We start from the raw sequence: 26,041 nt of genomic DNA, 5'->3' as shown, positions 1-26,041 counted from the left end.
GATTGGGATAGGTTCTGTGTATTGATGATTGTTGACTGAAACGAACATACATATCAATAATGACTATATAATCTGTACGACTTGACAACCTGGTTTTATTTACCACTTCATTCATTCTTTCGATTTATTGATTTACTTATACAAAACGTGTATCGATATTCACACCAGCTGGATCAGACAAAATAGAAATAGAAAAAGAATTAGGAAGATTGAATCGGAAGCGTATATTGAAGAGGAGATTGAATTCCCTAGTCTTCACTGATTCATGAAACGACTACTCGAGTCGAGAAAAGCGACATGATCACGCTTAGACAGCTGGGTCGTAGAACCTACATATCAAATGAGACGTAAGCTGCCTGTTTAATCGTTGAAGCTCGGAAGTGCTTCAACTTACCAACAAACCAAAGCGATAGACAAATAAGCCATCATCATGACGAAACCTTCCAGATAGTTGGTTCGTCCATCTGCAATTGCGAAATTGACCAAAAGCAGTGAGACGACCAAAGTGATACTATACGTAAAACAACAGGATCAGTACACACATCGAGATAATGTTATTATAGCAGTTCACTTACGTTTCGAAATTATCGAAGAACAATAACATTGGTTGACCAATTGCCCAACCTATCAATACCAAGATAGGTAACAGACAGAGTGAAACTTGGATTGAGGATCCCACAGCGATAGACATGGATAAGTTTAGTTTATCTTTCACTGATACAGTGACGGCTGTGATATGTTCCACGGAATTACCTAAATACAACGATTATACCAGTCAGCTCGATAGCCCTCGGATGATAAGGGGATAGCTTGCAGATTATACTCACCGATAACAGGCAATAAGATCAGACCGACAAACTCCCTCGATACATTTCCAGTCTCAGTCAACCCATCGATGGAATCAACCAGACATTCAGCGGTAAACCCGGCCAAACCAGTAACGATAGTTAACATTCCTAGGGCGAACCAGAATTTCACCTTGGGTTGGACGTGAACAGTACCATCCTCATCGATGATGACGTTGCGCGAAGACGAGACTGACGCCGCCTCGATATCCCTATCATCGTTGATGGGCGGTGGTTGAAGGTAATCTTCATCTGTATTACTTCTTGTTACAACAGGCGAGGCAGTAGTGACAGTCGGGCTTTGTCTTGTTACCGTCGGTGATAATGTCTTTTCACCGGCGTGAGAAGTCGGGGCACTGCCGATAACGGTATTATCCTCAGTATCGGCCTCGGCACCATCACGAGCTTGTTTTCTATCCTTTTTGGACGAGACGCTGAACCTTCTGAATCTCTTGAATGGAGAATGTCCTGATCTTCCGGATCGGATGGATGACCCAGAAGAAGACGATGAAGAGGACGATGAGGACGAATCGGCGATGGACGACACCCAATGAGGTCTAGGGAACACGTGTTCGTGATGAGGTGCAGGACCAGGAAGTGGGTGCGCGACCTTTTCTTTGGGTATCCGGAACAAGTATGCGTGGGCTAATGAAAAAGACGTGTCAACGACAATCTTACACTTATGGGAGGTATCACACTTACTGTACAGTTGGAAGGTAAGGAACATTCCGTACACGGCCAACAAGATGAAACTCAGTCCTCGAGACATTTTGAGTAGATTTTGAAGCTCTTCACCTTCTGGTTGAAGGCCTGATCGTGTATCGGTCACGACATTTCGCACGTTGGGATAAGCCACGTGATAAGCAGCGGGAAGGACAATTGCAAGTAGCTGAAATATCTGGTCAGCGCGATATTGCTATGTGTCGAAGAGTAATCACTCACCGAGAGACCCAAGAGGGAGATGTGCATTTGAGCACCGATGACCGTATATAATTGTTCGTGGAATCGAAGACCACCGGCCTGGAGAGAGAAATGGATCGTCAGTATGTATGACGGCCAAGCTCATACAATATACTTACGAAATAACTCATACCCAAGACGAGAAGGACTGGGAAAATGAATTGGGTAAGCGATATACTCTGACAATGGTGAACCCGCATAGCCAAACTTACCATTACTGAGGATACTTCCAACCATAGAAGCTTGCACGATGTCGATATCACCCTTGACCAAAGCGAGAATGGCAATGAGCAATTCGACGGCGTTACTATAACGATCTGCATCAGTAACTGCAGATGTAGGAAAGATTAATGAAGCAGCAAGCTCACCCGAACGAAGCGTTAAGGAGGCCACCCCACGCTTCACCGACTCGATGAGCAAGTTCTTCAGTGCTGACGAAAGAGAGACACAAGATCAGCTTTTACACTCGTCATCGCATGGTATGAATATGCAAATATCACTTACGCAAAACCTAAACCACCAGCAAGAGGAACGATGGCAATTAAGGAGGTAACGAAGACGGCCACTGAGTCTTGGTGAGTGAGATGTAATGCCCAAGAAATCGGTAGCAGGACAGGCATGGCCACCAAGAAAGGTTGAGATTTGATGGTGTTCTGATTTCATAGTAGATATCATATCAGCTACAGCAACTTACCATCATCATTGATTGAATAAGTGTGCTCACCCTGAAGCTTTCCTTCCAAGTAGGCTCAATGAAAGTCTTCTTGATATGTTCCACCTCGCCCTCGGGTGGTCCTCGTTTGGGTGGCAAAGGGATAGATACCGATAAGCTTTTGAGTGGGGCCAATCTACCCTTACCTCCTAGATTAGGTGCAGAGCTTGATCTAGCTGGAGGACTGAAATCGGTCCTATCATCGTCGACCGATTGACGTACTTGTCCTTGTCCTTGCTCTTGAGTTTTCTCGTTGGTATTACCGGTATCGGTGATAGTGATTGATGGCATTCTAGAGTGACCTCGATTCGATCTAGGCTTCAAGATAGTCCTGGCAAATGATGACGATCTCGATCCTGGTTGTTTGAGTATCCCACCACCACCACCACCACCGGATTTGCCACCTGGAGTGTTTGTGAGCAGTCCATCATCTTGATTGGGTCCAATCGACTTGGTGAGAGCATCTTGATCATTGTGAATCTTCTGTTCTTCTCCAGAAGGAGTAACGTTGTTGATTTGCTGTTGACTATGTACAATAGGTTGTTGGCTGTTGGTATGAGTATGTAATGAAGAGGGAGTAAAGCCCTCTATATCGGGTTCAGGTTCAGGTTCAACGACTGCAGGACTGATCATCGAAGGTTCGAGCGCTTATGAAAGTAAGAAGAAGGAAGATAGATGATATCTGTTGTCTTATATGCGTTTGAGAAGGCAAAGTCAACAGACTATACGACGAGGCTGTGTTAGTGATTAGATGGTAGATGGTAAGAGAAGAAGAAGAACGAAGAAGAGAGAGACCGACAAGGGAGTGAATGTGAGTGAATCGATCAAAGGAGGATGATAGAGTGATACGGCGTATGGTGGTGTACGGGGATGACCGATGGTCAATAGTGGGCATCATGCTGTGTATCGGATATCGTGTGTTAGTGTGGTTGACTGTATAGCGTATCATCCATCAACTTGAAAGAAGGGCATCACAGGGAAACAAGATGATCAATTGTCTTGGCATTCATCATAACCCATCATAATCCCCAATCCGGCCAATCACAGACCGTCATTCCACCTGACTGTCTGGCCAGTTCCACTCACGTGTGGTGTTCTGAGTATGTGTATCTTCGTGACACATCTCCCAACTCACCAGTCTTGTCAGAAGCATATGAGGCAGAGGTCTTGTCGGTTCTTCGCATCTCAATTTCAATACGCGAGTAGTCGACTATTCTCTTTTCATGCTTATCAACTGCCCATTTGCCTTTGCGGTAACAAGGCATGCACCATTTCGGTATCCGGTTGACCGGAACAAAGCGATAAGCTAAGCTAAGACGAAACGGCGCTTGGGTGATCACTCGTATTTATTGGTAGGGATTGCGTGATGTGGCAGTTCCACGTTATATGGATTTTCGGGATTCCTCAGACAAGCTCTACGTAATCGGTCGATCTCATCATCTTTTTCTTTCGACATGCCAAGAAGAACGCGACTGCGTAAAACCCTAAGTTGGAGCGACGGAATCAATATGGTAGAGCTAAACATAGCTTTCGAAGTCTTGTTTTGGTCCAGCACACCTCCCCAGCGTCGAGGGTACAGCGCACACGTAGCTTGCTGATGGTTGTAGCAATCGAAGGATAATTGTACGGTTCTATACTCGTAATCGTCCTCTGCGGCGGTATAATCACAGTGTGTACCCATTTCGGTGCAATGAAGAGACGCTATAAGTGGGCATGTTACTTTGCGTCGCGCACATTCCGTGCATCAGCGTTGCGATCCTTGTCTTTCCCATCACCAGTTCTCAACATACTCAGTATATATTCTCATCAGAGAAAAGAGGTGGTTGTGTTTCCAGTATGTAAGAGGCGACCGAAAGAGCAGAAGACAAGGTAGAGATGGGTTTATTCTTGGCACGGGGTGTCGGACCTTTGTTATTACTGGAAAAAGATCTTCCTCTCTGATTACGCTTGGACCGACTAACCCGTAAATATAAATAATCCCAGGAACCGAAAATACTCATCCTTTCAGGGTTCAGCTGTATCCATTCTTTTCGATGCAGGTCTTGGCATTTTTCGTTTAGACATCCATGTTTCCATTTATAACCACTTCCCACTATCCCAGGTCATCAATAGATCCTTCAAATACAGGACATGACTACGATGCATCCCCCAAGTTGTAACCCTCCTTCCCACCAACATCTACCTAGCCTGCCGCACAAAGTCACATACTATCAAATCAACAAGTTGAGACGCGTTGTCGAGTGATCAAAGAGACGGTAACATCAGGTATCGATAGGTAAATCAAAAGCCAAGACGAAAGGAAGATCCGATACACCCAAGAGGAGAGTAAGCGTAACGCCAAGAGATTATTGGGGATCAAATAGGATCACCTCACCTTTTCAATCCGCATCCCCGTTTCCCTCCCTCTCTTGTTATATGCCATATACAATACAATACAAGAGAACAACTCTCTATCCCATCTCAATCAGTACTCCATAATATAACAACCATCTATCATTCTTACCGAGACATCCAATCCAATCACCACCATTCACGATGACAACAGCAGGACCCTCATCATTCTCCAGACATTCTCCTCATCCTCATCCAGCCCCATCACCATACCATCAACATCAATATCGACATCATCCTTACGCCCCACCAGCACCTCCTGCCAATGGTGTCACGAAGAACAACAATACCCCTTCATCTTCCACTTCACGACACTATGCTCGATCATCCCCTAATGGCGGTGAATTACCACCTTCCCCGCCTAGATCAAGGAGAGATGCAAGTGAGACTCCCAGTATAGGTTTGGGCGTGGCTTTTGGTGGGTCGGCAGGTGGGAAATGGTGGGATGAAGAATTGGTATGTCAGAAATCCGATTTCAATCGAAATATAGAGAGCCAAGCTGACTTTCCCAAAACGAAATATAGCCACCACCACCAGCATCTTTATCCAGTATACTCGACTCGTTCCGAAAATCAGGTGAAGGTGATAGAGAGTTACTGTTATCCATACTCGGAGCGAAGAAAGCAGAGGAAGAGGTATGTTATCCCATCTTCCTCACAATGCTCAGACATCAGTACTGATGCCTATGTTTCGGTATTAGCGACTTACTGCCCTGATTCAAACTCGACTTACTGTCCTCCAAGCTCGTCTATCCCTGCATTCGGCTGCTGCGGCTCTGCCACCTCAAATGACTGTCCCTCCCCCTAACGGATCTCCCTTACCACCCCCACCTTCTCAACTCGAACTCGACGGGTCTGGTCCCGTACCTCCCCATGTGGAACGTACACCTTCTCTCACATCTTCGAGAGGTGCAGGATCCACTTCAAGTGGTATGCCAAGTCCGCCACTCCCCCAGCAGACAGGGTATGTTCAACCTCCCCCACCAGCTGTAGGCCTCGGTGAGAAAGAGCCCTCGCAAACAGCTGGAGGAAGAGGATACTGGCAATTACCTTCTTTGCAATCTTCCCTTCGAGCCCCTTCCTCCAACCATATAGCATCTAGATCACCCAATTCACTTTCACCTGGGGGATTACCACTTGCTCCCATAAGGGAAGTACGAATTGATAATTCCGATAGATCAAGGAGGAATGGCGGTTCGTTGTCGCCTAAATCTACGGGTAGCGAGGGCAAGAGATCGTCTTCGGGTTTGGAAATGTTATTAGACGCTGGGAGAGTCGTCAATGAGAGTGCTGAGAGGGATCAGTAGGAGCCATGAAGTAGGGGAAGTGGATATATACGTTGTATTTTAAATTGACGATCTTGTTTTGTCCTGTTTATTTTGGTTTAACTGATTTGTCTATAGTTGTTTATCTATTCAACAGAATGAGGAATATGCAATGTACATGATTGAATACTGCTTATATTCAATGCTGGCGAAGTACAATAAATCAGATTGCTAAATTCAGTTCAGGACGCCTGCTAGTACCATCACAATCACTCGAAAAGATTTAGCAGATGATGCATTTAACCTGGACTGTTATCCTTGATAGACAGCATAGCAGTATACTGAGTTATCCCATTCGTCAAACAGCTACTGCACAAGTCATCACACAAGATAAGCGATATTACATACATGTCATTACCCATATAATTCAGAATCCTGTCCTGCACCACCACTCCATCCATTCACAGTCCCAAATAAACCTTCCCACGATTTGGGCTGTTGGAGCTGGACATGATCATCTGATGAACAGTCCAAAGTCAGCTGGATACCGATTCTGAGAGAGGACATCAAAGACAGCTTACCTATGACCAGTAATCTCAGCACCACCTGAGCCAAGGACATTGCATCTCCTGAATTATCGCCCTCTACACACCAGGCTGTGATAGCTCCGTGGGGTATCGACGAGTCCTTCAGAGTTGATAGTAATCTGCGTGTAAGACCGGCAGCAGGTAAGAAAGGTGGATAGACGGAACTATTTGATGATCCGGTAGTTGGGAGATCACTGTCGATATTGAGCTGAAGGGGCGGTAAGGTGTTTTCGAGGGTTTGTAAGGTTTTGTGTGACGAGGAAGAAGAGGAAGGGGGAAGGACACGTTGATGTGGTGTTCTGACGGTTCGTTATGCGCCGTCAGCTCGATTCCGAAGGATGAAAATGTGCTTTAAGGTGAGATGACTTACAATAATTGAGCATCATCTTGATTCGCCGCATCCAAACTCGTAAGGATGAGTACAAATCCAAATGAGCTCGATTCGATGAACTGCCGTATCAATTCGACATGTTCATCTTTCTTTGTCTGTTCAACCCAGATGCATCTGGTCAGCTATCTCTCTTTTGGGTAAGAACCATTCCTTTAGAGCTGACCTTCAATGTTGGCGATCGCTGCTGTATCACATACAATTCCGAACCTTGATTACCATACACTACATCCCCAACACTTCGTAAGCGTGTATGTTCTGGTATCCTTTACAGATGGACATACCTTCCAGTCCACCTGTCACTATCTCGCCGCCATCTCCTATCCCAGAAAACGGGGCCACAGTGTCTCCCAGTCCTACATATCCTATTCTTCTGAGTCCGAGGGAAGTGATGAGTAGATCGGATGTAAGTTGAGGTACGTTACCTAGTGATACTGCCGGCTATGAACATAGCAACCGAGCGTCAGAATGCGGTACACTCGATAGCGAAAGGAAGGGACGTACCAGTATCAACGTCGCATTGGAAAATGATTTCGCGTCGAAGTCTCCCACAGGATAGAAAGTGGTCATCTTGGCTTGTCAAATTGGATGTATGCATAGGAAGTCGGGAGTGAACAGATGACTTGACTATCGAAATGAAGTTGACTTTTGAAGGCTGAATGAGAATGTTATGACGTGGAAGATTTCACTTCCGAACGAACATTATTTTGATCTATGATCGTTATTTTCGAAAATCACCAAATCATGAAAGCTTCAGTCAAAGTCATACTCACAATTCACAAGAGAGCAGTGGTCAAACATCAACATGAGGACCACTAGTGTGTCTCTTATCCGAGCGATCTCACCAAAATCAACGATATGTAAACGATGTCATTCCACATCGACCAGCTCGAAAATTCCAACGCCTGCAAGATTACGATTTGCTCCCTCGCCTACAGGTCACTTACATCTCGGAGGTCTACGAACGGCATTATTTAACCATCTACTAGCTAGAAAATGGAAAGGGAAGTGGATATTGAGGATAGAAGATACAGATAGGGTATGTCATACCTTACCTTACGCTACCTACCAGATGGCTAAGGTTAAATACTGATATGGGGTTACCGAATTAGACCAGGTTTACGGAAGGTGCTGTAGATAGCTTGAGGGGATCTTTGGAATGGGCTGGACTGGATTATGATGAAGGTCAGCTATATATCCATGGCTGCTATAGGAGTTAAGCTGATTAAGATTCGGTATAGGGGTCGGAATAGGTGGGAAGCATGGACCGTACACTCAAGTGAGCTAGGATGTGTGTGAAAGGAGAAATCGTTAAGAGCTGACGACGGTGTTCAGTCGGAAAGACTGGATATATATCATCATTATACCAAGGAACTCTTATCAGTAAGTTGTACACACAAACGCACCCGCTTGGTCTTATGCGTTGAAGTCGGGTCGGGGTAAACCAGAACGACCATCTCATTACACTGGCTGATCCTATGATCGTTCCTTTTATTAGCGAAATGAAGCATACGAATGTTTCTGCTCGCCCAACGAATTGGAAGCTATCAAAGTATCGTTGAAACAGCAGGGAATGAGACACAGCTACGATGGACGATGTAGGCATATCACAGATGAAGAGAGAATACGGAAAAAGAAAGCTGGGGAAAGATTCGTTGTGAGATACAAAGTGAGTATGGATACCGCAATGAGCCCAGCATCATTTTTCATCCTCTTACCCGACAAAAGCGACTATCATGATCTTGATGATCTTACATGAGATATCGATGATCTCATTTTTCGGTCATTTGTAGTCCTCATCCGAATCGATGGACATCCCTCCCGATCTCATCTTCGGCGATAATCAGCCTTCAGCGCCTACAGCAGGATTTGATGATTTCGTATTGATGAAATCTGATGGATGGCCTACATATCATCTGGCAAGTGTGGTAGATGATCATTTGATGGAAATAAGTCATGTTTTACGGGGTGAGGTGAGTGCCTTTGGCTGTAACGAAAACAGTCATGAGAATTCCAAAAAAAATAATAAATCCCATAATGCGTTGTAGTTGTTTCGACTTGTATCCCTGACTAGAGATTGACATCTGTGATGTTACAGGAATGGCTACCATCTATACCGAAACATCATTCCCTTTACAAAGCATTTGGATGGACCCCACCGAAATTCGCTCATCTTCCTTTACTATGTAATCCAGATGGTACCAAGTTAAGTAAGAGGAAAGGTGATACATTCGTAGAGCATTACATGGTAAGTACAGGAGGACTACAAGACTCTGCTCCCCATATCCGTATTAATCTCCCGACCACGTTCCCCTTTGTACAGTGTGGATACTTGGATATATGTATAGCTTATATACTAACTTATGCTCCATTCGCAGAAACAAGGCTACGAACCCTCTGCTCTCTTAAATTTCCTAGCCTTAATGGGATGGGACTATCATTCAGCCCTATCATCCAAAACCACTCTAGATCCTCATATCCGCAACGATGGTCATTCCCTATACGAACTGTTCACAATGGATCAATTGATAGAAGCGTTCGACATCACACATATAGCACATAGGAAAGCGGCTGTGAATCAGTCAAAGTTGGATTTCCTGAATAAGATGACGTTGAGGAGAATGGCTGGTAGATTAGGCAATGATGGAGTGATGGTGAATAGTGGGAAAATCTCCCATGACAATGGGATTCAGGGTGAAAGAGAGGGTTTGATAATGAGGTTTCAGCAGGGTTTGAAGGATGAGAAAGTTTTGAAGGGATGGTAAGTGTATTGTATACATATATATCTATATATGACCTTTTATCTTCCATTGTATGAGGTGCGGTAGCTGATCATTTGTTTTTCGGGATGTTAGCGAATGGGTGGAGGATGTAGAGTATGTCGAAAAAGTATTCGATGCTGAACTAGTGAGTATCACCATTCTCTGACTATTGAATCACATATATATTATAAACATACTGGTTGAAGCTATGAAAGCTAATGAATGCATCAACGGTTCATTAGCCCCGTACCACCATCCTCACCGAGATGCCGATGCATTCGATATTCTATTTCCTACCTCCCACATATACATGCCACGAATCACAGTCGATGTTGAAAGATCTCACACCGAGGTTATACTGTAAGTGAACGTTTCCACCCACTAAGTTTATCACCTACCACTGGATAAGTTGTTGATAACTCATTGTTTTTTACGCTCGTACGATGGATAATAGGTCAATATGTATCCTTGTTCGCAGATACACTCCAACAATCCGCTAGTAGCAGTTCCTCTACGACACTGAACGAGGATTTAGTATGGGATGTGATTCATAGATTATTAGATCAATTGGGTATAGATAGGAAACCGAAATTGTTGGTTCCGATAAGACATGCTTTGACAGAGAGGAAAGTGAGTGAAGCCTTCGTTATCGAGATATCATGTTTGTGTTCATAACGTTATTCATATACCATACTGACGGTTGATCTTTGGGCGTGTTATAGAAAGGACCTAGTATACCTGAATTGATAACGATCTTGGGATTAGACGAAACTCTATCAAGATTGAGGAGAGGTGTTGAATACGTTAGAGAATTAGATCAATCTAACAAACGGAAGCAAGATCAAGTAGAGTGAAAAACGCATTGTCCATAAGTCAAATATTTGCACGGCTTCAATCTAATCTGACATCCATTTATCATCTGTATAATTACTGTATGCACCCATCGAAATGCATTTCATCACCACTTGATACCACTTCTCTGCAGACTGGTTGCTAGTAGCATCATCATCGCAAGAATCACGTAAACTGCATGAATTCCCATCATATATATTTTGTTTTAATTCTGCCTAATATGCTATCATATCATATCAAACAGAAGGTAAAATCAAACAAAAGGCTACACCTAAATTCCAAAGCTTTTTTCTTTTTCAACCTAGATTTGAACAAAGCACGATACCACCGCTTCATTCCAAGACTTAACAACCCGCTTAAGCGTTGTAAGTGGAGGAAGAGACGTTACCGGAAGTAGCAGTCCATTTAACGTGAACATCTTCACCTTCTTTGAGGTGATCGTTACCGTATCCAGGAACGACTCGGAAAGTGTGAGCACCGAAGAAGTCTCGTTGAGCTTGGATAAGGTTGGCAGGGAGGGTTTCAGTCCTGTATCCATCGAAGAACGAGAGAGCAGTGGTGAAAGCGGGGATGGGGATACCCCAGAGGGTAGATTGAGCGATCACTCGTCTCCATCCTGGTTGAGCCTTGGCCAAGGCGTTCAAGAAGAAGGGAGAGACCAACAAGTTCTCCAATTCTGGGTTCTCTCGGTAAGCGGCGGTGATATCGGAAAGGAAAACGGATTTGATGATACATCCACCTCTCCACATGGCGGCGATACCGGCATTGTTCAAGTGCCAGTTGTTGACCTTGGCGGCCTCTCTCATAAGCATGAATCCTTGAGCGTAAGAGATGATCTTGGAAGCGTAAAGAGCTTGCTCGAGGTCACTACAAAATCGTGCGTATATTAGCTAGGCTACAGAATAAATTGGTCATGATAGATGGTGAACCCACTCGATGAATTGTTGCTTGTCACCTTGGAATGGTTGTCTCTCAGGAGCAGCGATGATCTTGGAAGCTCTTACTCGCTCGTCCTTGACGGCAGAGAGACATCGAGCGAACACGGCTTCACCGATAAGGGTTACTGGCATACCGTTGTCGAGAGCATCGATGGCAGTCCATTTACCGGTACCTTTTTGACCGGCCTTGTCGAGGATCTTTCGGACCATGGGGACACCGTCGGTATCGTTGAATTTGAGGATATCTTTGGTGATTTCGATAAGGAAAGAGTCGAGGACACCGGTGTTCCACTATAATCAGGTAAAGGTCTCGTCAGTGACGGGCTGGTTATTATAGTTGAAAAGAAAATAAAATCACCTTCTCGAAGATATCAGCGATCTCAGCTTCGTCGAGGTCAAGACCTCTCTTGAGGATATCGTAAGCCTCGGCGATCAATTGCATATCTCCGTATTCGATACCGTTGTGGACCATCTTGACGTAGTGTCCTGAACCGGTCTCACCGACCCAGTCACAACAAGGTTCACCTTGAGCTTGAGCAGCGGTTTTTTCTATGAATACAAATCGAATTAGCTACTGTACCGGTCACTGCAATATTTTATGGCTTATTACTTACGGAAGATTTCCTTGATGTGAGGCCAGGCGGCATCGGAACCACCAGGCATCAAAGAAGGACCATTTCTAGCACCTTCCTCACCACCGGAGACACCTGAACCGACGAACAAGAGACCCTTGGCTTCGAGTTCGTGGGTTCTTCGGATGGAATCGGGGTAGTGGGAGTTACCACCGTCAATGATGATATCACCCTTTTCGAGGTAAGGTTCGAGTTGAGCGATGAAATCGTCAACGGCTTGACCGGCCTTAACGAGTAAGATGATTCTTCTAGGTCTTTGGAGTTTGGAGCAGAGTTCTTGGATAGAGTGGGCACCGATGATGTTGGTTCCTATGATAAGGGGGACAAACAACCAAATCAGTAAGAACACCCAAGATTCATCCGCTGAGCTATGTGGATACTCACCCTTAGCCTCGTTGGCAAGGAAATGGTCGACTTTTGAGGTGGTTCTATGTACCAAATTGAAATGTTAGCAATATGTCCGATTGGAGGGATGGCAAGTCCGGACTTACCGGTTATAAGCACAAACCTTGAATCCTTTGTCGTTCATGTTAAGGATCAAGTTTTGACCCTGTTAATTCGAGTGCGAAGCATAGTGATGGATGTGAAGTCAAGTAGAGTGAATGGAGGAAGTGATGAAATTGAACAAGTCAGTGACGTGTTCCGTGTTCGTCGAGTGTTACGGACTCAGAACGTACCATAACGGCCAAACCGATAAGACCAACGTCGGCGCTATCATGGAAAGAACAGTCAGCGTGAATTCTTTGCAAGGTGTATAGCAGCTCGTTTCGTATGCACACAAAATAATCGAGATAGGAGGAAGGAGTGATCGGGAATTGACGGCCGATTGGAGAGCAATTCTACCATCTTCCATCGCGACGATGTTCCCCTCCCAACAGGCAGGAGAGCTGGACAGACACTCACAGATCAGAAGACATCTTTGATTACTTGTTATGTAGGTACTTTTAGGTGAAGAGGGATAGAATTCAACAGATGGATTTGTTTATGAGATAAAAGAGAGAGAAGAGAAAAAGACAGAACGGAAAAGAAAGGGAACGGCAGTACTGGATGGATACCTCATACTCTCTCAGAGCTCAGGGTCCAAGTCGACATCTCTTAGTGGGTATGACGCCGTAAGTGGCACAACCACTCAATCCCCCCAAAAAACGCAAGCGGTGTTTTTTAGGATAGGTTCATCACCGGGAGATCAGTCTTAGTGCATGTATAGAACAACGAATGCCGCTCATCCTCGTCTGTACATCGCCTTATCATGGAGAATGTCAGCTTCATACTGCGTCGAGGCAAGTCGTACCAGGTGCAAGAACTCGTTCGCACAGGTTGTGAACTGGGATGGTCTCTAGGCCAAGATCTTGACTGATCGGAATTCCGGGCCGGCGGAGATAGGTAACGGGAAATGAGGTACACCAGATACGAAATACGAATATCTTGAAAAGTCGTGCTTGACAGGTATGGAGGCCGTGCCATACCGTCAGAATAGCATTACTGTAGAGGGTACATAACGTAGGCGTGAGCTCCTCTGTAGTTGCAGGCGAGAGACATGGAGGGGTAATGCATGATATCGACTAGAACGGTATTTGAACACTTTTTCATTACGATTATGCTTTGTGACAAGACGCAAAGTACACTACCGACTATACTGAAGCTACATCCTAATTGAAGAAACCGTAAACGGAAAGTTGGAGTTACCGATTCCAACTGTGCACTGATGTTTCTCTCTTTCGACATGCATGTCTCCTGTTGTATCAAGTCATGGAATCACAAAGGTTTCTAAGTCTATAATACCATCAATAGTGATACAAAGTTAGCGGCAGCTATATGGTCCAACGGGAGACGTCCAAATGGAATGAAAAGGACACCCACCTGATCCCAATCTTTGACAGCAGCATCGATCCATCCCCTAATATCATCCAGATTACCATCTTCGTTCATCTGATCTTGATCTTGATCTTGATCTTGGTCTTCCGCTTCCTGGTTCTGGTTTTGGTTTTGTTCTTCTGCAATCTGATCTTGTTGTTGGGGTTGTTGAGAGTCTTCAACCAGAATCGTATGGTCTCCAATTGAGGTCGAAGGATTTTCCACTGATTGTTGTTGCTGTTGTTGCTTTTGAGTATCAGCCACCTGATCCTGATCCCCATTTCCCATGGTTATATCATTACCACCACTACCTTTATTGCGTTTCTCATTCAATTTCTCCTCAACGACCATCCTCTGCTTGATCAAATTTTCAATTTCATTCTTGATATGATCAATAAGCGTATTTAAACTTTTCTCTTCAGCTTTTATACTTTGCAATTTGCTATATTTATTGATTAATTCTTTTCTACTTTGTTTGATCGGATCAAATTCGATACCCGGCCCTTCTCCCAGTTCTCCTTCTTTGTCTTTGTCTTTCTGCTCTGATGACGGTGTAGGTGAACTATAGGTACCATTTTGGATATTTAACAATTTGATTTTCCTTTCCAATAAAGTCATTTTGGATTGGTTTAGCTCGTTGGTCAACTTTGAGATGTAGTTGTAATCTATACCTGTCCCATTTAATACCGTTGTCGTCGTCGATGATGTGGTAGGTATAGGTGAATATTGAGAGGGAGTGGGATCAGAAATCATAGTCGGTATGTTGAATTCGGGTGATTTGGAACTGGACGATAATTGTGTTAATCTCGCTCGTAATTGGGCATTCTCACTCCGTAGAGAGTCAACTTGTTTCTCGAGATTCATTCTACGAGGTAAGAACCATTCATCAGTATTTGGTACAGGAGATAATGGAAATATAAAAATTGGGGATCGATACTGACTGATCACCTTTCCGTTTGTTCCTACTTCTTTCAGCGGCCAACTTATTCTGCAATCTCTGTCTTTGTTTCTTCTCCTCTTCTGACATCCCTTTGAGACTCATCGGTCCATGTCCATGTCCTCTACCAGAGCCTTTCGGCTCATCTGGACCAGCGACAATCTCCTCCGACAGGATAGGTATTTGTATATCATCATGTATCTCCTCCTGCCCTTGCGCCGTCTCTTGTGCCGTCCCCTGCGCCAGCTCTGAGTCTGGGTCTACGGCGTGCTCTTCCATAATGACAAAAGGGGTATCATCATGTTCATCATCCATTATCCCAACGGCAATTCCATGGGGATGTGAGTGTACATCCACACCATCCTCCACGTTCTGATTCTCGGAGTCATGGTGATTTAAGATGGTTGGATTATCGAACTCTGCATCTACATCCACGTCCACACTGGTATTCGGATCTAGGATCGAATGATAATCCAATCTTGACATTGTGAAAAGGATAGTCGCGTTGAGAGGATGGGATGTGACGTGGGTTATAAGAGATTGAGGATGGTAAGGATGTTTTGCACGGTGGGGAATGATAATTGTCAACAACCCACAAAAAGGACTGATGTGGTGTTATTTTTTCCCGATCTCCCTTACATTACGTAATGATACAGCACCTGATCCACCGGAAAGATTGACCGGATCGAGTGAAGGTGGTGACGACATGATCCAATTGCAAGATACTCATCCTGATGGTATGATCACCCTAACATTCCTCAACTGCTTTCTTCTTGCATATCACGACCATCTGTTCAGCTGACTCAAGGGAACAACAATCAAAAGCAAGACAGTCAAAATGGGAGTTACCGAAACTGATAAATCTGTCATCATTAACCATGAATCGGTGAGTCGCTCTGAGGGTTTTACACATCATCGATGTATATTTACTGACGATGAGAGTGGACAACAGGGATCAAGCGCTGAGATCTAGTACGTCTTGCCAATTCACAACATTTATGGTCTACAAGGACGTAGGCTGACAGGTCTTCTTCTATCACAGTCTCTACGGCGCTACGATAGTCTCATGGAAATCAGGTGGTAAAGAACGACTATTCGTTAGTGGTAAAGCCGCTTTGGACGGCAGCAAAGCTGTGAGCTGATATTTCTACTATCATGATTTAGAATTTCAGCTGACTTTCTTTCATGAACTAATAGATTCGAGGTGGTATACCAATCTGTTTCGTAAGTCACCCCGTACCCTATGTTATATCCTCAATCAGAGTAAGACTGATATCTCCGATTTATCTTTACAGCCAATTTTCGGTCCACCACCATCCTCTCCTCCTGAATATGCCTCATTAGCCCAACATGGATTCGCCCGTAACCAAATCTGGAAATTTGAAAAGACCGTTATGGATCGATCCGAGGGAGTTTCTCTTCGATTTACCGCACCTTTACCTCCAACTGAATTTCAACACAAATACAAACTTGCCTACGTAGTTACATTATCTGAACATCAACTTTCGACCGATCTCCATATCGTCAACGAAGAGGAGTCCAAGGAATTTACATTCCAAGCTCTCTTACATACTTATTTGGCAATTCCCGATTCATCCAAGATCAAAATTTCGAATGTTCCACAAGGGACCACCTATGTTGATAAGATTCTGGGAGGGAAGAAAGTTGAGAGTGATGGAGAGGATATAGTTATTGATAAACCAATTGATAGGTCAGTACACTCCGATGGATCTGTCAAGGTATGCAAGCTGATCATTGTATTTGGTCGATTACAGGGTTTATCACAAAGTAGCGAGTCAAGAAGTTCACGTGGATGATGGATTCGGAGGTGGATACAAAGTCAGATTCAGAGGATTCGAAGAGTGAGTTGTGTACTCATACGAAGTGATATATAAGCGTGTTGTGATCGATATTCATGTTATATCTCTTCTACTATATTAGCTGCACTATCTGGAACCCTACCGAAGAGACCGGCAAGAAGATAGTCGACATGGAAGATAAAGGATGGGTGAGTCAGCTACCATGCAAGCGTAACGAATGAGCTGAATGAAAGTACGGATAAACAGGAAAAATACATTTGTATCGAACCTGGATATGCTCGTGAATTCAAGTCTCTCGCTCCCGGAGAAGAATTCATAGGTCAACAAGTCATTACTGCGCTCTGAAAGGGAACCGATAGCGAAGTAAGCAGCGATGATGATGTAGCGATGAAGCGGGAGAACAAAGCACGCTTGTAATGTACATAGGAAGTGAAGTATGCACCAAATTCATATCACTTGTTAGGGTTGTATGCGAAGATATGTAGAGATCGCCTTGGAAGCTTCCAGAGACGTCATTACCGCATTACCACGTGGCAAGTTGGGCATCCGAGCAATTCAACCTTTTGACATTCCACGGATCGACACCGTTGCATGTGCAGTTGCAGTTATACATTCCATCTTGATATTGCATTCTACAAACCATAACCCAAGGATAGAAACAGATACTCAGTACAAGTACAAGCAAAAGAGACATCAAAATGGCTCCTATCCACCCAGAGATCACTTATGCCGAGCGATGTAACGCTACGGAAGCTGAAAAGGTGAGTCGAAGAGTGCTCCAGCTATGGAGGACGAGAAATGGTGCCGTGTATTGTAGACAAGAAGTGAGGGAGAGATTGCTGATGTCCAAATTTCGTTCTGACAGAACATCATCTACTTCACTATCAACGCTCCTGATATTCAAGGTGAACCAAAGTTGGAAATCAAACCTACGCAAATTTCTTTCGCTGCTAAAGCTGGAGAGTGAGTAACGATGCCTTCGTCTTTCGACTGCTGCTGTTCATTTTATTCTCTGTCTCCCTCCCCCTCTTCTCTCTTCAACCCTCCTCCCCCCACCTTCTCTCCCTCCCTCTTTCTCCCTTTCTCCCCTCTTGCCTTCGTCCGTCGGCCGTCCTTGCCCCTCTTTGCTCTGCTGCGTCTGCACTCTCCTTTTGGTCACATCCTCCGCCCCTAGTTATCTCGCTTATCTCAATCTCTCTCCTTCTCCCCAACCCCTCCCATCTCTCTCACTCTCTTCCCATTCCCGCCCCTTGATTCTCCTCGCATCTCACCTACTGTCGTCATGTCCTTATCGACATCCTTCTTTCTCCTGATGTCAGTCATGCGAATTCGCAATCGTTCTTGAACTATTCATCGCTAACATGCTCATCACTACAATTTAGCGCTGCCAAAGGTGTCCCCGAGAAAGAGTACGCTTTCGACTTACAACTATACGACGAGATTATCCCAGAGGTGGGTCATTATGCAATTCATTTATGATTTTACATTTTAACAGTGGTACTGATGATTGATGCTCGTTCTGTGGATTCGGTCAATATAGGAAACAAAAAAAGTCGTTACTTCCCGAGCTATCGTTTTAGTCCTCCGAAAGAAAACCCCCAAGTCCGAGTACTGGCCTAGATTGACTAAAGAGAAGCCTAATAGAAATTGGGTCAAGACTGATTTCTCAAAAGTAAGTATATGTATATACGTATATACAATGCTCTATCCATTCTATTCTTCTGTCTTGATGCGCTGACCGGTCTTTCTTGTTGTTTGGTATAGTGGGTTGATGAGGATGAACAAGAAGGTGCTGAAGAGTGAGTTTTAGGGAATCTGTTTGTTTTTGTTCAAATGGTCATATGCTGATATCACTTGTGATGTACAGCCCAACTGCCGGTATGGAAGATCAAATGGCTGGTATGGGAGGTATGGGCGGTATGGGTGGTGGTATGCCCGGTATGGGAGGTATGGGAGGAATGGACTTCGTAAGTGATTCTTGACTGATCGATGATCTTCTACATCGTGTGTCTTATATGCTGACTTGTCGTTCTTTACGTATAGTCTAAGATGATGGAACAAATGGGTGGAATGGGGGGTATGGGAGGTATGGGTGGAATGCCAGATTTCGGCGCGGGTGGTGATGACGAAGGTGATTCAGATGATGACCAAGTACCAGAAGAGGAGGAAGCTATTGAGGAGATCTCTACTGCTGGTGCGTCGGGTGATAAAGGAAAAGCAAAAGTATCTAGTGTGAGTGACTTTTTTTTCGCTCATACCTTCTCATCTGATCTTAATTAGTGGTCAATCGTGCTGACTCTGCTGTTCCGATATCTTTCAGCTCGACGACGTTGAGTAAACGATAGATACGCATAGTGTTGTGGGAAGGATGTTATACGAAAATAGAGGAAGTTGAGTGGGGTTTGATTTGTCCGATACAAATGAACTCATAGGGAAATTCAAGCAGTGTAGTTCAGTGATATCGATTATGCATATTCAATTAATGATAAAATATTCAAGCTAGCATTAACATCTCTTATGGAACTGTATGAACTTGTTTGTGAATCAGAATTAGAATTATGGAACGTAGTACTTCTCGAACTGAACAGGATTAGTAATTGTATGGAGAAATGACCTCAACAGTTCCACAAATGAAAGGCAAACTCTAGTTGAAACTCAATATTTTTGAGATATAGTAAAGGGTCCTAAATGCATGATGGTATATATATATATATGTCATTCTATGGTAGTAATTATCACTGTGATATCGTCTGCTGTGGTTGTGATGGTGAGGTGGATGAAGAAGGGGCGGGTGACCAGGGATGTTGCCATTTATGGGGTGTTGTGAGGACTCCGCCCTGGACAAAATATCAGCTATCGATTCTCGGTGAAATGGAATCGACTCTTCCGTGAACTTGTATGACTGGCGAATGGGTCGAAAGGACAGATATATGTGACATAATAGGATATCCACTGAAATGGTATGGATGTGGATGAAACAATTGATTCCCATCCGTCAAATCCGTTAGATATCACATCCTCAACTCACCCTTTCCAATAGCTTCACAACACTCCTAGTAGGTTCCGCCCCAACACCCAACCAATAATTTATCCTATCCACATTCCACTTAATCTCCTTCTCCTTCTTGATCAACCCTGCATCTTCAACGCCAAAAACATTCGCCTGAGGAGGAACGACCACGCCTTTTCGTAACCTCGGTATCGGGTCGTATATCCCTAATGTCTCTAGTGGTTTACCTTCTCGAGGTCGTTTGGAGTTGATGGCTACGATGTGATAGAGGGGGTTCTTCTTGTAGCCGTGTCGGGCTAGACGGATACGGACTGGCATGGTGGTGAATGTGCGTCTGGAAGGCTAAGTTTAAATGTGCAGTCGGAGTCTGTCGTTTCGGATAGGGAAAGGTTGGTCGAGGTCACAATCGTAGTACGGCTCAGGACTTGTTTTGGATCGTTGAATAGCTCAAGATTGATAGATGTCTGATTTAGGTATCACTGGATCATCGTCTTCGCATTTCATCGAAGTGCTCGTCCCAACTTTTCCAAGCCAAATGAGGTAGCCTCCGAGTATCACTTGTCATTTACTTATGATACATTGCCACATCATTTCACATCGTCACGTGATCACGTTACGTCAACCCAATCGTGCCCCGCTTCGACCGTCCTGTCCACCATCACCATCACTTACACTGGCATGTCCAACATTCCTCAACCTGCGCTTATGCTCTCTTCACCTTCCACATCTCCATCTATCAGCTCATTCATCCAGAGAAGATAGCAGTAAAAATGTCATCAAGACCTACCGGCCAGCTGAGCATACAGCTCTCAGGCTTACTCGAAAAGGTATGTTCAACGTCCAACACTCACCCATACCTCCACCATCCAGTCATTGTCCGTTGGACGGCTGGCATGGGCTGATTCTTCTGTACATTCCGACAGATGAGGTCAACCGACTCGGACCACCGAGTAATGGCGCTCATCGACCTCAACAAAGAGCTCTCAAGGGTACTCTCTCCTATACCAGGGTCATCATCTGATCCTCGTCGAACTTCAAGTATATCGTACACCGACGAAGGGACTGAACTTACGTTGACGGATAACGTATTGAAGTTGTTATCTGATTCAAATGCGGAAGTCAAGTCATCTGCTGTGTCTTGGTAAGTCTATCTCACCCCTTCAGTCAGCTATAGTTACCGCTGTTGTGGTGTTTTAGCTGATCGATTGTTGTAGTATCGCTTTGATGGTTCGAAAACCACGTCAGCAAGTACTTACGAATATAGTGAATTCCCTGCTGGATGGTGTGTCTTCGAACGATGAGGAGAGGAGAGATATCTCTTGTCTAGGTGAGATATCTGGCTTTATAAGGCCGTCGATCCTTCGATGAAAGCTCATTTTACGATCGTGTGTCTTATGTTAGCCCTCAAATCTGTTGTTCTTGAGATGCCAGTAGATGGGCAGCAAGCAGAAGCCAATGTGGAGAAGATCGTATCCCGAGTGTTTGCTTTATTCAAGGTGAGTTTTCATACATGTCTCCTTAGCCTCTTCTCTTCATTACCTCCTTTCCCCTGCGCCTCTTCTATGTCTCAATCCCTTGCATCTCACACTAACAGCTGACAATCTGGACGTTTTAGTCCGACATCAACCCTCAACTCGCTTCTGAACTTCTACAAACTCTGACAGACCTATTCATCCGATTCTCTTACATACTCAGAAGCTCTGAGAAAATCCAGAATACATCAATCACCTCATTGTCAAATATTCTATCCTCTGCCAGACCGGCCATCAGAAAAAGAGCTATACCCACTGTATCTGCTCTCGTCTCCACCAATCCAGGATTATTCGATAACTCGCTGAAAAAGCAGATAGTAGATGGATTATCCCAGGGACCAGAAGCTGTCAGAGTCTGGTTAGGAGTCGTTGCTACGCTGGCTAGAGGTCAGAGTGTACATAAGATAGGAGCTTTGTTGGCGGAAGGAAAAGTGGGAGAAACTGTGTTGGAGCAGACTGAGAATCCGGAAGATACCGAGACTGTTGAAGCGGCTTTAGTGGTAAGCTCTCTCCAAGTCGTATGGCTAATCCCCCGTCAGCTGACAGATTTATGATAGGCGCTGGAGGTTCTCGTGCTGCGATGTCCCACTGAGATCGCGCCTCACATACAGACAGTCGTCGAAAGAGCTTTGTCGCTGGTGAAATATGATCCTGTGAGTCGGTCGTTGCGTTTCATAAGATCTCAGCTCATTGGAAATCGCCAGAACTACGTTGACCTCGACGATGACGACGTTGATATGGATGCTGAGGACGATGACGAAGACGAGGATGACGAATTTGAAGAAGATGCGTGAGTGCATGCGAAATATCAGAAAACTCAACAATCAAGCTCACCAGATATATGTTTGTAGCTACTCTGATGATGAAGACGACTCATGGAAGATTCGACGATCTGCCGCTAAACTCCTTCTTGCGCTCATTGGTACCAGAAACGAACTTTTGGCAGACTTCTACAGTCACGCCGCCCCCGTTCTTATCTCCCGCTTCAACGAAAGAGAGGAAAGTGTGCGATTGGAGGTGCTTGCTGCGTTTGAGGTTTTGCTTAAGCAGACTGCTTCTGCACGTGCAGCTGAAGTAGTTTCGGGAGGTAGGAATAAGAGGAAGAGGAGTGAGGGTATGGATGAAGACTATGCTCCGGATGATAGGTGAGTCAATCTCTAATCTCCACCCGGCGGCGCGAGCTGAAAGAACATCAGTGTGATATCATATCTCCGAGCGAGTCTTCCTCAGCTCTCTCGAGCTATTCTCAAACAGATTTCCTCCAAATCCGTTCCAACTCGTCAACAATGTTTCCTGCTTCTCCGAGAAATCTCGAAAGCGCTTAACGGCGGCCTGGATGACTCCGCGAACGCTATCTGCGCTGCTGCTACCTCGGCTATTCGATCAGTTGACAGTTCGACATCCGCTTCGTTGGCCATTGCAGCTCTTTCTTTCCTGACTGCCTTCTTCGCAGACCATCCTGCAAGAGTATATGCGGATCATCTGGGTCAGCTAGTACCTGCTATTGTCCGATGTATGAAAGATAAGCTCCAGCGAATTAGCTTTGAAGCCTTCAACGCCGCTGCTAGTCTTGCACGAGCTGCTAGACCCAAGGGATCGACCTCACCTTTACCACCCAGCTTCATCCAACCCATTCAACAGATCTTCGACGCTACTACCGAAATCCTGGCGGACAACAGCACTGACGCCGACGTCCGAGAAAAAGCTTTGGATACCCTTGGATACCTTTTAGTGCATGAGGGAGATAGTTTCACCTCGTCATACTCCATTTGTCTACCGCTCATCACGTCTCGACTTGCCAACGAGAACACGGCTTCCACAGCTGTTCTCGTCATTGGTAAACTCGCTGAATCACCCTTACTTAAAGGCAAAGAGTTCGAGTCATGGTTACTCTCGGTCTTGCCCGAAGTGGTTGTGGCTTTACGGCGAAGTAAAAGATCGACGACCAAGAACTCTGAATTCGCTTGTCTTTCCAATATTCTTTCCAGAGTTGGTACAGGACTTCCGGCCCAAACCGCCATCGATCTTGTTGGTGAACTACTACCGTTTATTGAAACTCCTACAGCCCTGCAAGTAGTCTCCTTAATCTTGAGCCAGCAACCCAACTGTCGAGAATCGGTGGATAGTCAATTATCACCTAAGATAATGCAAATTATCAAAACTCCATCGTCGAACCAGCACCTCGTGGACGCTTTGTCGACTTTCTTCGCCGCTTATGTAGATGGTGATCAGGATTGCGCGACGAGATTGGTTCCTGCCTTGGTTGAGAACCTCGGTAAATCACACCATCTTCCCGATGCTACTAAAGGTGGAACTTCCACCTACACCACCACGGCAAAGATCATCGGGACTGTCGTAGCTCATTCTCAAAGGAATGCTGCTGGTGTGTTGGCTTTGTTCCAGAAAGTCATCAAGGTGAGCTATCATTTGAGTCTTGAATGATGTTACTTCAGCAAAGCTGACGGGATTTTGGTGTAGTCTTCCAAAGCTACTGAACCGGATGTATACCTCTCTTTGTTATGCATTGGCGAGATAGGCCGAATAACGTGAGTGGGCTCCGCGTTCCGAGGCAGGGTGAAGCTGACCGATCGTCGATATAGTGACCTATCAACGATACCTGATCTATTCGACAAAATTCTGGGCTTCTTCGACAACGAGAGTGAGGAGGTCAGAAGTGCTGCTGCATTCGCTGCTGGTAGGTGACCCTATACGTCGCGACTCAACGGAAGCTTATATTAACCCCTAGGTAATCTTGCTGTTGGAGCACCCAAGGTGTTTTTACCAGCTATTATCAAGCATATCGAGACTGTTACGAGCGAAGCAACTAGATTACTACTTTTGCATTCTTTGAAAGAGGTGAGCTGCTTTTTTTCGTTGTATGAGCTATCTGAGCAAGCTCACTGACATAGTCCGGTATGATAGGTCATCCTTCATTCATCCGCTGCTCAGCTCGAACTTCTCGCCGATTTACTCTGGAAACCGCTTTTCGCGGATGACGTCTCTACCAAAGAAGGAGAAATCGGGGATGACGGAATTAGGAATGTCAAAGCGGCTTGTATTGGTAAATTGACAACTACAGCTCCTGGAAAATTCCTACCTCAACTTCAGGTCAGTTGATATGCTATATTTCTTTGGAATCACACAAGCTGATTTGACTTGTATAGGAGCTACTCCGATCGAGTCCCAAAAATCGAGCTATCGTAGCTGCAGCAGTCAGATATACATTTATTGACACTTCCTCTTCATACGATGAAATCATCGCTCCTATCATCGTGGAATTCTTGTCTTTAATGAAAGATTCAAACTTGGTGAGCTACCTGTAAAGTGACTCCGAACACTGCGCAACAGCTGACGATTGAACCTTACAGATCGTTCGAAGATTGTCGCTTGCTTCGCTCAATTCTGCCATCCAACATAAACCACACTTGATCGTCGATAAACTCTATACCCTTCAACCACTGTTGTATCAGGAGACGTATGTTAAGAAAGAATTGCAAAGAGAAGTTCAAATGGGTCCATTCAAAGGTATGTCGTGAGATTTAGCTGAATCCTATATTTGAAGGCCCCAAAGCTGATATGCCCAATGATTCGTAGTGATCGAGGATGATGGGCTTGAAAATCGAAAGACAGCTTATGAAACGATGTATACTTTGGTGAGCTTTCCGATACGTCAAACCCCTCAGGCTATGTGATAACGCTAGCTAATGCACAAACGTCGAATAGCTCGGAACATGCTTCTCCAAGGTCGACTTACCTACATTCACCGAACGCGTCATGGCTTCTTTATCCGATGTCAACGAGGTGAAAGTATTAGGTTTGATGTTGTTACTGCGATTAGGTCAAATGTCACCCACGTCTGTCATACCTCGATTGGACGATGTTGTGGGTTCAATGAAAGTCATGATGAAAGATGTGGAAGTGAAAGATGATACGGTCAAACAGGATTTGGAGAGGAAAGGTGAGTGACAGAGGTGGATACTATCTAGGATATCCATACAGAAAGAAATGCGATTGTATGATATACTGATTGTTTTGTCTTGTTCTGCGTCGCTTTGCCTTTTAGAGGAAATGCAACGATCGACTTTACGTACGGCCGTACCATTATATAAATTATCGAACCCTCAACAAGCACCTCAATTCCATTCTTTCGTCAGTGGTCTTTTGGCCACGGACAAATGGAGGGATTTCAAAGATTATCAGGCGTAGTGAAGATCCTCGAATATTTATCATCATCAGTAGCAGAGAAAGAGTGAGATTGGTTGATTAGCTTTTATGATGTTTCGATTCGATATGTTATACATTGTTCCATACGAGTAGATACCTCTCTCATCCCAACATGCATTTTGTAATATATCCAAAATCATCGTAGCATGAGAAGTTTCAATGCATTGTGTCTTGAGTCATATTGCATGTTGGATAGAATCCGTTGATTGTACCAAAACAAACCAAAAGAAGGGAAGATAAAAGCGAATAGAATTATAAATATAGCGTACGCAGGTCAGGAAGAGAAACAGAACCAGATCTAAATCAAATGATGGTTTGTATGTATATGTCATA

General features: G+C 44.6%; 10 protein-coding genes across 10 annotated transcripts; 5 read left to right on the top strand and 5 right to left on the bottom strand.

Annotated features, from left to right (window-relative positions):
- Positions 1-307: 307 nt before the first annotated feature.
- L199_000722 (calcium/proton exchanger) lies at positions 308-3,150 on the bottom strand (the record flags this gene model as incomplete). Its single annotated transcript, XM_064886486.1, has 11 exons — positions 308-329; positions 395-511; positions 576-753; positions 828-1,490; positions 1,548-1,734; positions 1,788-1,865; positions 1,925-1,953; positions 2,018-2,112; positions 2,174-2,236; positions 2,310-2,458; positions 2,530-3,150. 11 exons carry the CDS (start codon positions 3,148-3,150, stop codon positions 308-310), a joined length of 2,202 nt encoding a protein of 733 aa, XP_064742558.1.
- A 1,902-nt stretch (positions 3,151-5,052) lies between these two features.
- Positions 5,053-6,214, top strand: L199_000721 (uncharacterized protein; the record flags this gene model as incomplete). Its single annotated transcript, XM_064886485.1, has 3 exons — positions 5,053-5,364; positions 5,433-5,543; positions 5,609-6,214. The coding sequence occupies 3 exons, from the start codon at positions 5,053-5,055 to the stop codon at positions 6,212-6,214; spliced, it is 1,029 nt and encodes a 342-aa protein (XP_064742557.1).
- Positions 6,215-6,586: 372 nt separating this feature from the next.
- On the bottom strand, positions 6,587-7,717 carry L199_000720 (uncharacterized protein; the record flags this gene model as incomplete). The annotated part of the gene is made up of 6 exons (XM_064886484.1): positions 6,587-6,690; positions 6,754-7,058; positions 7,130-7,245; positions 7,314-7,372; positions 7,432-7,588; positions 7,652-7,717. The coding sequence occupies 6 exons, from the start codon at positions 7,715-7,717 to the stop codon at positions 6,587-6,589; spliced, it is 807 nt and encodes a 268-aa protein (XP_064742556.1).
- Positions 7,718-7,952: 235 nt separating this feature from the next.
- On the top strand, positions 7,953-10,763 carry L199_000719 (glutamate-tRNA ligase; the record flags this gene model as incomplete). Its single annotated transcript, XM_064886483.1, has 12 exons — positions 7,953-8,186; positions 8,260-8,332; positions 8,389-8,426; positions 8,483-8,530; positions 8,646-8,816; positions 8,941-9,120; positions 9,246-9,395; positions 9,526-9,908; positions 10,003-10,054; positions 10,152-10,269; positions 10,364-10,539; positions 10,632-10,763. The coding sequence occupies 12 exons, from the start codon at positions 7,953-7,955 to the stop codon at positions 10,761-10,763; spliced, it is 1,755 nt and encodes a 584-aa protein (XP_064742555.1).
- Positions 10,764-11,117: 354 nt separating this feature from the next.
- L199_000718 (6-phosphogluconate dehydrogenase, decarboxylating 1) lies at positions 11,118-13,248 on the bottom strand (the record flags this gene model as incomplete). Its single annotated transcript, XM_064886482.1, has 8 exons — positions 11,118-11,628; positions 11,695-11,990; positions 12,058-12,248; positions 12,314-12,640; positions 12,716-12,759; positions 12,823-12,881; positions 13,009-13,042; positions 13,235-13,248. The coding sequence occupies 8 exons, from the start codon at positions 13,246-13,248 to the stop codon at positions 11,118-11,120; spliced, it is 1,476 nt and encodes a 491-aa protein (XP_064742554.1).
- An 856-nt stretch (positions 13,249-14,104) lies between these two features.
- On the bottom strand, positions 14,105-15,608 carry L199_000717 (uncharacterized protein; the record flags this gene model as incomplete). The annotated part of the gene is made up of 2 exons (XM_064886481.1): positions 14,105-15,050; positions 15,127-15,608. 2 exons carry the CDS (start codon positions 15,606-15,608, stop codon positions 14,105-14,107), a joined length of 1,428 nt encoding a protein of 475 aa, XP_064742553.1.
- Positions 15,609-15,960: 352 nt separating this feature from the next.
- On the top strand, positions 15,961-17,287 carry L199_000716 (uncharacterized protein; the record flags this gene model as incomplete). Its single annotated transcript, XM_064886480.1, has 8 exons — positions 15,961-16,008; positions 16,075-16,094; positions 16,165-16,255; positions 16,320-16,346; positions 16,418-16,833; positions 16,898-16,984; positions 17,064-17,130; positions 17,189-17,287. 8 exons carry the CDS (start codon positions 15,961-15,963, stop codon positions 17,285-17,287), a joined length of 855 nt encoding a protein of 284 aa, XP_064742552.1.
- Positions 17,288-17,640: 353 nt separating this feature from the next.
- On the top strand, positions 17,641-19,280 carry L199_000715 (uncharacterized protein; the record flags this gene model as incomplete). The annotated part of the gene is made up of 8 exons (XM_064886479.1): positions 17,641-17,703; positions 17,808-17,905; positions 18,325-18,394; positions 18,483-18,614; positions 18,707-18,741; positions 18,810-18,909; positions 18,986-19,174; positions 19,263-19,280. The coding sequence occupies 8 exons, from the start codon at positions 17,641-17,643 to the stop codon at positions 19,278-19,280; spliced, it is 705 nt and encodes a 234-aa protein (XP_064742551.1).
- A 397-nt stretch (positions 19,281-19,677) lies between these two features.
- On the bottom strand, positions 19,678-20,270 carry L199_000714 (ribosomal protein S16; the record flags this gene model as incomplete). The annotated part of the gene is made up of 2 exons (XM_064886478.1): positions 19,678-19,779; positions 19,971-20,270. 2 exons carry the CDS (start codon positions 20,268-20,270, stop codon positions 19,678-19,680), a joined length of 402 nt encoding a protein of 133 aa, XP_064742550.1.
- A 452-nt stretch (positions 20,271-20,722) lies between these two features.
- L199_000713 (uncharacterized protein) lies at positions 20,723-25,690 on the top strand (the record flags this gene model as incomplete). Its single annotated transcript, XM_064886477.1, has 18 exons — positions 20,723-20,779; positions 20,876-21,093; positions 21,167-21,279; positions 21,354-21,448; positions 21,568-21,984; positions 22,042-22,137; positions 22,189-22,274; positions 22,336-22,629; positions 22,681-23,899; positions 23,963-24,030; positions 24,085-24,179; positions 24,231-24,340; positions 24,407-24,592; positions 24,649-24,792; positions 24,853-25,009; positions 25,079-25,137; positions 25,208-25,442; positions 25,548-25,690. The coding sequence occupies 18 exons, from the start codon at positions 20,723-20,725 to the stop codon at positions 25,688-25,690; spliced, it is 3,792 nt and encodes a 1,263-aa protein (XP_064742549.1).
- Between the last annotated feature and the right edge of the window lie 351 nt (positions 25,691-26,041).

The sequence above is a fragment of the Kwoniella botswanensis genome, chromosome 1 (genome assembly GCF_036426115.1).
Source record: "Kwoniella botswanensis chromosome 1, complete sequence".
Taxonomy (NCBI): domain Eukaryota; kingdom Fungi; phylum Basidiomycota; class Tremellomycetes; order Tremellales; family Cryptococcaceae; genus Kwoniella; species Kwoniella botswanensis.
The sequence above is the reverse complement of the archived record's forward strand: the minus strand, read 5'-3'. Positions and strand labels throughout refer to the sequence as shown.